This window comes from Gordionus sp. m RMFG-2023, chromosome 5 (genome assembly GCF_954871325.1).
Source record: "Gordionus sp. m RMFG-2023 chromosome 5, tfGorSpeb1-WG-v2, whole genome shotgun sequence".
Taxonomy (NCBI): domain Eukaryota; kingdom Metazoa; phylum Nematomorpha; class Gordioida; order Chordodea; family Parachordodidae; genus Gordionus; species Gordionus sp. m RMFG-2023.
Window position 1 is genome coordinate 12,169,482 of NC_088779.1, and position 11,565 is coordinate 12,181,046.

The following is an 11,565-nucleotide window of genomic DNA, read 5'->3' on the forward strand; positions in this document are numbered from 1 at the left end:
ATGCATATATCTTAAATCATATAATTTGAAAGAAAGAATGTAAAAGTTGATATTTGTCTATAAAACTAATTTAGCATCATAATGTTATACATTTATTGAAAAATACTTTCGTATTTATATATAAAATTAAGTGAACTCAATAATGTTTTATTAAGAAATGGCATCTAAGTCAAATTTGCATAAGTCTTAAATTTACCATTTAAGTGAAATGTATTATAATTATTATTACGATAGATCCATAACGAATTACTGTAAATAATATAATATAAATTCAAATATAATTTGTTCATTATTAAAGATGAGGGTATAATATTATGAATTTATTTATTTTAATAAAAGTGAATATACTCTTTTATATTAACTTAAAACTATTGATAAAATTAAATCATAAATTAAATAAAAAAATTAAAGCACAATACAAACAGTTGAATATTATATTATCTAATTTTTTCAATTATCATATGACAATCAAATAATTTTTACCAATATAGCGAATTATATATTTTACAGAAAACTATAAAATATTGATAAGGACATCAATAAATATCTATTAGCATTATGGGATGAATAATATGAAGATTATTTTTTAATATCATTATTTTTATTTAAAATAAATGGATGGCGTTAAATAATTGAATGCAAATTGTTTCTATATTTATTATCAAGAACATTGATTAGTAAATTTTGTTAAAATAACTGTAATATATTCTATAACTGTCAAATATGTCTGTAAAAGTGGAATTTTACCTATTGTAACCAATTATATATAATAGAGGAATATTAACTATATGTCTACTTACTTTTTATAAATAAATCTCTTATACTGTTTGGAATAAATTATTACCATGCTTTTTATTTATATACAAGTAATTTATTATATTTTATATAAATTAATAAAAATTTATTTCATATTTGTTCCAGGCTTAATTTCTTTATTAAAAATAACCTCCTCTCTTGTAAAAATATTATCTGACTATATAGACTAAGGTAACCCGGCTGAAGGCCTGTCTAAATGGGGTCTGGGGGTGAAGCCCCCAGAAATTTTTTAATCCCCCCTTTAGGAAAATCTTGTCTACGCTTATGGTCATAGAGTTTGATTAACGATAAATTTCAAAAATAGTTATTCTCCCTTCCCCAAACGCGCCAACGCTCGACTTACGGTTGTAGATAATGCAGTTAAAAGAGTAGACAAAATAAAGACTTAGGGGCCACACTGAATAATAAATGCAGTTGCAAATGAAAATTTGAATACAAAAAGCGAGAGGTGCTTTTTATACGTTTATGAAAGTTGGAAAACAAAAGAGATGTAGGTATTTACCAGACTGCGAATCTTCAACTCGACAATAATTCCTGTATTACTCTATGGAGATATGAGAAATATAGGCGACTTCAATCCTTTATCAATAATTTCCTCCGGATAATAAATGGTATCTTCTACCCAAGAATCATCTTAAACTCAAATCTTTGGAAAAGGTCAAATCATACGATAAACACAACGTTAAAAAATAGCCTACATAATAAGAAACTCTGATCACAATCTAGTAAACGATGCCATAACATGGCTTTATAAAAGGGAAACAGTAAACGAAATACAGATTACTATGGTACTACTTAAACTATAAAAGATGTGATGGAATTAAATATCAATATGAAACAATTTATAAAACTAAAAAATTTTACGAAATCTATCAAAAAACTATTTCGGATTAAAGAGATATTTTAAATGAAAGCTCACAATCCAAAATTTCGTCCAATCAAAGGACAATATTATTATCAAATACATCTCTAGTAGATTTTACATAATAAGACAAATTACTATAAAGATTTAGAATTCAAAAGATGCTATATTGTTGAACAATATAAATTATTATCTGTTATTCAAATCTTAGTTTTATTTTAAGATTATATTTTCATTCTAGTTTTACTTTAAGTCAACCTTTTTATATTTATTCAAATCTTAGTTTTACTTTAAGATTATATTTTCATTTTAGTTTTACTTTAAGTTAGCCTTTTTATTATTCAAATATTATTTCTGTAAAAAAGATATAAATACGTTATAAAAAGTGAAATAAAGATAGATAATAAAATAATAGTTTTACTTTTCTTCATGGTGCCCCATTGAGGAATGGCAAAAAATACTCACCACTATGTTATGCATTTTTTTAAAATCTTTTATTAAAAAATTTTTTTTTTCTCTTCCACATTTTCTTATGGTGAGATGTTATATGCAAAAACATTAAATAAAATAAAAAATAAAATAAAATCCTATATAAGGAAGGCAATTTAAGGTAAAAATTATTTTTAAAATGTTTTCTTTTAAATTGATAAATATACCGTACGAAGTGTCAATTTATGACATCCTTTGGGAATTCACATATGATTGTGACATCCAGTATTCAAGAGAACCCACTAGTGGTGATATCATTTTTGAATTTTTTAGTCTCTAAGAGATGCTTAGATATTTTGAACAACGAGACGGAAAATACTATGTTTATAATAATGTGGAGTTTATACAACTCCGGTGTATATTTATAAAAATATAACGTATCATTTTTATTTTAAATGCTTATATGAAATGTTATAAAAATTAACAATAAATGGACACTAAACCTGATTTCATATTTTATAAATTTCCAAAACTTATTGGACCACTCACTGAGATTTACTTAGATAGGGTGTTAAGTTATTTTTCGATTAGCACATTACCGGACATCGTTAAAATAAACACTTAATAATTTATCTGATGATGTGTTTGATAATAATAAATCAATTTGCTCTGATACCTATATATTAGACCTTAAAATAGTGATTAAAAAATTTGGATACCTTTTACCTATACAAGATAAAAATATTTTAATAAATAAATTCAATTTATCACATCAGAATTCGAGTGAAAATTTTATGCAAAGGTACATAAGATTATCAAATTTGCATAAAAAATGTAATTTTTTAGACGACAGTAGGATTAAAGAAAAATTACGTACGTCTACCTTAAATGACAAAATAAAATATAAATTTTGTAAAAATATTAATTTAACTTTAAACGAAATCGTGGAGTTAGGAAGTAGATTAGATAGTAATAATGATAAACTAGATATTGATAATATAAGTTATATAAATCACGATAAAAAGTCTGATAAAGATAAAAACTTTAACAATAGAAATAGAAATGACAATAATAATTATTTTAGACCTGATAATAATTTTAGAAATAATTATGATATTTGAGATAATAATTATAATAGGAATAAAAATAGGAATTACGACAATAGTAATAATTTTAGATACTATGATAGGAATTACGGTAATAATAATTCTAGATACCAAGATAATTATAATAACTATAACTACAACAACTATCGCTACAACAATAATAATCAATCTAATTATGGTAGAGATAATACATGGCATGATAATAATCAAAGAAAACAGATCCAATAAGGTGACGGAAATCGTAACAATTACCAATCCTATAGCAACAATTCAAATAACTATGGAGGTAGCGACAACAATCAGTAAAAGCAAATACAATATAACAACAATTCAAATAAATATAGTGGTAGCGACTGTTATAACCTTGTATATTTTTTTTATTGGGATTATTGATTTAATTTTAAAATGTTATTGAAAATATGAAATAATATTTTTTTTGTGTTGCAGAAAAATAATAATTATTATTCGGTTTTATTTTTATAAAGAAAATTATCAATATTCGATTTTATTATTTTATAAAGAAAATTATTAATATTCGTTTTGTTTGAAAAATATATAATAAAGAATTATTTTATCTGAGTTTAGCATTCGCAACAATTTATATTCGTTAGCAGTCGCAACAATTTGGTGCCGTTTTTTTTAAAAGATACCTACAAAGTTATTCAGCGGCATAAAGCAAGTATTAATCACTATACGAAAATAGAATTTCAATAAAGTAAAAATTTGAAGGTAAAGGTAAAATATTTTTTTAATTTTATTTTAAAATGTATTTTTATATAACTGTAATTATGACCATAATCACTCTTATATATTTGTTGTCGTTAACTAAAGTAAAAATATTTTTAATAAAGGTTTTAATTAATTTTTTGTAATTTTATCTGTTCAAAAATCATAAATTATTATATAAAAATTGAAATATAAAAATTATATAAAACCAATTACGAAGGATATAAAAATTGAAATATAAAAAAATAACCATGTTTAATCGTAAACAAAATATAAAAACGTTTAAATATGTAGAATGTAGTAATAATTATTTTTATGTAATTTTAATTGTACTTATTGGATTAATTTATGTATGGAGAAGAATTAAATTGAAAAATATATTTAAAAAAAGTTATAATGAATGCTAAAAAAAGATGAAAGGGAAAAAATTATTGATGATATATCTAAATTTAAAGATGAAATAATGGAAATATGGAAAGGAAATATCATTAGCGATATTAAAAAATAAATTAATATCGTTAGAGATACTGTAGAAGAAAATAAATTTGAAAATTAATGTTGGAAATGGATAAAATTAAAAAAAAAATAGAAGAAGAAAAAAAATAAATGGATCGGAAAAAGTTAAATGGAAATTAAAAATAAAGAAATAGAAAAATTTAAAATAGTAGAAAGGGGAATTAAAGAAGAAATAATAAATGAATTAGAAAAATTAAAATTAGAAATAGTAAGAAATGAAAAAGAAAAGGAAGAAATAAAAAAAAAGGAAATTGAGGGAATAAGGAAGATATTAAGAGAAGATATTGTACGTGAAAAAAGGGAAGAAGAAGAAATAGAAAATAAAAAGAAAGAAGAGATGGAAAAAGTTGAGGTAAAAAAAAATGGAAAAGGAAATTTTTAAATTGGAAGTAGAAAAAATGAGAATAAAAATAAAAGAAATGGAGGAGCAAATAAAAAAAAAGAAAAATGAATCTGAACGTATTTATGAAGATAATAAAAGAGAAAATATTTATCAAAGAGAGGATGGCAGGAATCGAGGGGGGCAAATTGATCATGTTTTATTTGCGGAAAATATGGACATATAAACCGAGATTGTAATGAAAGAATTATGCAAAAAACTAAGCCAATTGTTTGTGGAAGATGTGAAAATACTGGTCACAATGCAGAAAAATGTTATGTGTCAACTTTTAAAATACAGGAAAACGAACGAAAGGTAATGTCATGTTCAAATTGTGGAAGAACAGGTCATACTTTGGATAAATGTTTCAAAAGGGAACAAACAGGTATCAATGCGTTTAAAAACGGATTACCAGGAACGAATATTAAAAATGAATATAATAATGTAATACCTAAAGAAACGAAAAATGAAGGAAATAATGCTCAAGTAATAACTTGTTTTCGGTGTAGAAATATTGGACATTATGCGAGGGATTATCCTATAGTACATTTGGGGTTATTACATCGGAAAACCCATTAAATCAAAAGAACGAATTAATATTGAAAAATACATTAAGTTTTAAATATAAATTAGGAATCAAAATAAAAGAAGAAATAAGTAATGATTCGGTTATCAAAAATAAAGAAAATGAGAACCCAAGTCAAACGTTCAAATTTGTAATATGCCAATATGTTATTGGATACAGGAGCTACTATATCGGTCATGGGATATAAAGAATTTTATAAATTATGGCCTAATAAGAAAATAATAAATGATAAAATAATAGTAAAACAATTAAATGGAACTGAATTTGTAGTTTTGGGAAGGGTGAATTTACCAATATTAATTAAAGAGACAATGTATTTTTTGGATCTTTGGATACTTAAGGAAGAAATTGGTGCGATATGGGGTGGGCTTGGATATCGAAATTTAGGTTGGAGAATAATTTTTGGGATATGTTTCAGGTAAAAAATAGAGTTAATGAAAATATTGAAATACCAAAAATGACCGTAGAGGAGTTGAATATTAAAAACGTAGAAAATAAATTGGTAAAAAAATATGATGTCAGAAAATTTTAAAATTAAAAATTTGATGAATAATAATCAGGAAATTAAGGAAATTCATAATTTGAAATTAAATGTTGTTTCGAAAACTGATGATAATTTTAAAAAATTGGAAATTAAAAATGAAATAATGAAAGAAGAAATCAAATTAGAATGTAATGAGAGAAGTATAAAGAATGGAGAAATTGTTTGTGTGGAAAATAAGTTAAGGGTATTGATAAAATTGAAAATTTAGTAGATAATATTTTGGAAATTACGGAAAATGTAAAATTAATTTGTGGGGAAACTGATCAAGGTTTTCCTGAAATTGTAAATATTAATTGAGACGAAAATTATAATAATGAAATGGATAAAATTTTGGATTTGAAATTTGGAAGCTAATGTTGGGGATTTTAAGTTGGAAATTGATAATATGGTATTTGAAGAAGAATCCGAGTTAAAGAATAGTTATATAAAATATGATAAAATATATAAAGAATCAAATTTAGAGCAAAAAAAATTGCCTGTATCACTAAAATTCCCGGCGAAATTTGTAAGAAAAAAGATGGAAAACGAAGATTTGTTAAAAGAAAAAAAGTCACATGAAAATGAAAAGTTATACGGTGATAAATTTAGGGATTAAATATGAAGAAATTTTTGGGGAAAAATTGGGATGTTTGGTGGATTATGAAGTAGATATACTTTTAAAAGAGGGATATATACCACAGTATTGTGCAGTTCGCAGGATACCTTTCGAATGGAGGGAGAAATGGAAAATGAAATTGGTTACGTGATGGAATTATTTGTCCTATTGGATATAGTGAATGGGCAATACCATTAGTACCGGTGCGGAAAGCCAATGGATAGTTGAGAATTTGTGCGGATTTCAGTGTTATTCTTAATCCATGGGTAGTTGAAGTAAAATACCCGTTACCAAGAATTGAGGAAATTTTAGCAAATTTAACAGGGGAAAATTATTTTTCTAAAATGGATTTTTCATGTGTATATTTGCAATTACCTATGAAAGAATGTACAAGGAAATTTTTGACAATAACAACGTTTAAAGGATTATTTACTTTTTGTCGGTACCATTTGAGTTAAGTATTTCAGTCCCAATTTTTCAGCGCACTATGGCGGCAGTTTTTCAGGGTTTAGAAAGAATTTTTTATTATATGGATGATGTTTTAGTGACGGGAGTAACGGTTGAGCAACACAATCAGAGATTGGAGGAAGTTTTCATAAGAATCAGAGATAAAGGTTTAAAAGCGAGTCGTGAAAAGAGTGTTATGGGAGTAACTTAAGTTACATATTTGGGATAAATGGGACAGAAATAAGGCCCTACTACGAAAACTGAGGTATAATCATTTTTGGATATGGTGAATTATTATCATCGTTTTATAGAAGATTTTGCTAAATTGGCTGCGCCATTATATGAATTATTAAAGAAAAATATACATTTTGAATGGAAAAATGAACAAGAATTGGCGTTTATGGCATTGAAATTGAAAGTGGGAAAAGAACCCATTATGATTGTTTTAATAATGAATTGGAAGTGATTTTAGCGGTGGACGCATCGAATAAAGGTGTGGGTGGAGCAATATTTAATGGATGGAATTGAGAGACCTGTATTATTTTTTTTGAGAGTATTTCGGGATGTAGAAACATGGTATTCGGTGATTGAACAAGAGGCATTAGCTGTTATTTTCGGTCTTTAAAAATGTCGGGAATATTTAATTGGTAGGAAATTTACAGATCATAAGCCGTTAATTTATTTATTTAAGAAGGACAATAGAGAATTGATGATTTCATCTAAATTTCAACAGTGGTTATTATTAGTGGGTAGTTTTGATTTGGAATTAAGGTATAGGCAAGGAAAAGAAAATCATTTACTAGATTTTATCGAGATTGGGAGTTGGAAGAGACCTATGAGAAACTATCAGGTCGAGATAGGAAAGGTAAAGCAGCCTTAATCTGTACTTTATTTGTGGTTTACGGGGCGGTCCCACCACATGGGAGGATATTAGAAATTATACGTTAAAAGATAAGGAAATGAAATTATTGAAATTGCAAATAACGGGAAAAAACCATGGGAAGCCGGTGAGAATATATTTAAATGTATTAAAACTGAGTTAACGGTGGTAGACGGTTGCATTATGAGAGGGCATAGGGCTATTATACCGAGTCAACTGAGAGATAAAGTTCTAAAAATATTACACGCGGGACATCAAGGGATTTCGCGAATGAAACAATGAGGAAGGGAATATGTTTGGTGGCCGGAAATGAATGGGGAAATTGAAAAAATAGGAAAAAAATGTGAAGTCTGTAACGCATAGGCAAATATGCCGTGTCGGTATAAGAAAAGTGTTTGGCCGAAAGTAATAGGGCTTGGGGAAGGGTTCATATGGATTTTTTTGAGTGTAATGATAAAAAATTTATTTTAAGTGTAGATGCTTTTTCAAAGTGGATTGAATTTGAAGAAGTACATGGTTTAACTACGGGAATTGTTATTAAACATTTAATGAAATTATGGTCTAGATTCTGCATTCCGAAATGTGTGATTTCAGGTGATTCGGGGTTCGTGGGTGAAATATTCGGAAATTTTTATTTGAAAAATAATGTGCAACATATGTTAGCACCATCGTATCACCCTAGTTCTAACGGACATGCAGAAAGATTGATGGCAGTTGTTAAAGGTTGGTTGAGAAAGGCCAAAGAAGGCAAAGAAGAAGTTTGGATAGCTCATTTATATTATAATAATGGGGTAGGAAGGGATGGTAAATCTCCTTCGGAAAAAATGTTGAGAAGGAAAACTAATATTTTTTTAGATATGTTGAAACCTGTTTCGAAAATTTTAGAAATTGAAAATAATAGAGAATATGAATATATAGTTAATCAAATGGTCTGGGTTAGAATGTACGGGAGTGGTAAAAAATGGGATAAAGGAATAATTATAGAAAATTTAGGTTATAAGTTATGTAAAATAAGATTAGAAGATATGACGGAAGTGCGTCGCCATAGAGATCAAATAAAGTGTCGCGTAAATACGCTAGGTTAATTTTTTTTCTTCTCCGTACACCTTATCTTCAACAAACTATTACAATTATGAGATTGATGATACCTAACTGAATGATCATGACTGATCAATGATGTAATGGACAATCAATCTAGGACTCATAAACCCAATACCGTCTGTCCGAAACGCAGCGTCTACATGAGCGGTAGGGGTAGGAACAGTCTGCATCCTATTTTTTGAGGGGGTTAGGGGGTAGGATAAATGTTTTGGAGGGTTATCTATTAAAATTTGAGATGAAATAGGACAAAATTTATTGCTGTAAAAATTAATACTTTTATTATAGAACTATTATAATACAATTCATCGACCAAATCTATATATTGCAAACAATCATACACATTGTTTTCCAAATAAAACTTTCTGCTATCCTCTTAAATGTAATTTAAAAGGTTTTAATATTTCAACATGCTAATAATGCTATAATAATGAATTCATTGTAAATAATGGAGGTTTTATCAATTTATTATCTAAAAAATAAAAATATCGATAGTTGGTAGTAAAGAATGAATAATTTAAGTAATCCTTTATAAATTCTCTGAAAAGAGTATCATTATAATTAAAAAGGTAAAAATAATAATGGGGAAACTTGTCCGCCGAAGGCGGCGGGAATTTTTTAGGGGGTAGGCAAAGGTTTTTGAAGGGGGTTTTCATCCAGTGAAAATCCTGTCATGTAGACGCTGCCGAACGTAAAAGATGAACGAGCAATATTAAAAGGACAACAACGTTATAATCGACTCTTTGATTCAACTGTAACAATACTTCAATCGACTCTTTGATTCAACTGTAACAATACTTCGACGGCTATAATTAAAGACCAGAAAAGGGTGTATGAAATGATAAAAAAAAAGAATAAACATAAAAACAATTCTCATATATGTGAGTTATTTATTGAAATTTTATACACTGATTGTTTTTCTAAAATAATTACTCGAAAATGTATCATTTTTGCTCCGGGTTTTTGTTCCTTAAAAAGGGGGGCTTGTTATAACTTTGTATATTTTTTTTATTGGGATTATTGATTTAATTTTAAAATGTTGTTGAAAATATGTTTAATATTTATTTAATTTTAAAATGTTGTTGAAAATATGTTTAATATTTATTTATTTTGTGTTGTAGAAAAATTATCATCAATTATTCGATATTATTTTTTTTATGTTGTAAAAATTTAGAAAAGAAATAAAATTTTTAAAGAGTGAAAAATCTATTTGCAGAATTCTATAATTACATATCCAACAAAAACTACCCTAGAACTAATAAAAGTGGCACTACTTTTAATAACATAGGTATTTTGAGGAAAGGAAAGAAAAACCTTTTAAAACCTAAGGAGAAATATTTAGTTAACTTTAATATTTTTATTATGGATATGCTACACATATTAAAACGTATAAAAAGCTAATAAGATGTCTAAATAAACTAAATAAAATGTCTAAAAGTTACAAGAAATTAACTCATGTGAAACTAAAATACTTAACAGCTAATAAAATAAAATGTCTTATTTTATCTAATAAGTATATAATGTAATATGTTTATGCTGAGAAGTCAAAACTTTGTCTAAATTAGAAAGCTAAACGTATTAAAACATATAAAAGCGTATAAAAAGCTAATAAAATGTGTCTAAAACCAACTAAATAAAATGTCTGAAAGTTGAGAGAAATTAACTCATGTGAAATTAAAACATTTAACAGCTAAAAAAATAAAATGTAAAATGTCTGAAAGTTACAAGAAATTAACTATTGTGAAACTAAAACATTTAACAGCAAATAAAATAAAATGTCTAAATTTTATCTAATATGTATATAATATAATATGTTAATGTTGAGAAGTAAAAACTTTGTAAAATAAAATGTCTAAATTTTATCTAATATGTATATAATGTAATATGTTAATGTTGAGAAGTCAAAACTTTGTCTAAATTAGGCAAATAATTATATGATGTAATTTATATAGGTCAAAAACTTGTCTAAATTAAACTAATAATTATATAATGTAATTTATATAAGATTTATATAATGTTGAGGAGTCTAATAATTATACAATATAATTTATATATAATGTTAAATAATATAATGCTGAACATCATTAATTTAGTTTAGAAACTCATAAATGTTAAATAATATAATGCTGAACATCATTAATTTAGTTTAGAAACTTATAAATGTTAAATAATATAATGTTAAACATCGTTGTTTTAATTTAGAAACTCATAAAATCACTGAAATTCACTAAATTTAACAAAGGTGAAGCTAAAAAACATTTGAGAGTTGATAAAAATATCAAATTTAACTAATATTGTTAATAAGCAAAACATTATCTAAATTAGACTAATAATTATATAGTGTAATTTATATACAATGTTTATATAATGTAATCAGAGTTGTTAAAGGATCGAATCAAAAGATCGCCGATCCTGGATTCGATTTTAAATTTGTCAATTTTCTCGGATTTAAAATCCTGGCCTTAAAATGTGGATCGTGATCGCTATCATTTTTTTAAATATTCGATCCCGATCCTTTTAAAAATAATTTTTTTACTTAAAAAGCAATAAATAAAATAAAAATTTTAAAAACTCATTCATT

General features: G+C 25.9%; 1 protein-coding gene across 1 annotated transcript; it reads left to right on the plus strand.

Annotated features, from left to right (window-relative positions):
• The first annotated feature begins 4,564 nt into the window (after positions 1–4,564).
• Positions 4,565–6,559, plus strand: LOC135930165 (histone-lysine N-methyltransferase, H3 lysine-79 specific-like). Its single transcript, XM_065466948.1, has 4 exons — positions 4,565–4,807; positions 5,135–5,320; positions 5,981–6,104; positions 6,414–6,559. Exons 1-4 carry the CDS (start codon positions 4,565–4,567, stop codon positions 6,557–6,559), a joined length of 699 nt encoding a protein of 232 aa, XP_065323020.1.
• The last annotated feature ends 5,006 nt before the right edge of the window (positions 6,560–11,565 follow it).

Bases quoted from the DNA above. Each gene is read 5' to 3' on its own strand.
- LOC135930165 (XM_065466948.1), top strand. From the start codon at position 4,565: ATGGAAATTAAAAATAAAGAAATAGAAAAATTTAAAATAGTAGAAAGG. The intron at 5,321-5,980 runs GTAATAACTTGT...AATAATAATCAG, and splicing joins ATGAAGGAAATAATGCTCAA to GAAATTAAGGAAATTCATAA. The intron at 6,105-6,413 runs GTATAAAGAATG...AAATATATAAAG, and splicing joins ATTAGAATGTAATGAGAGAA to AATCAAATTTAGAGCAAAAA.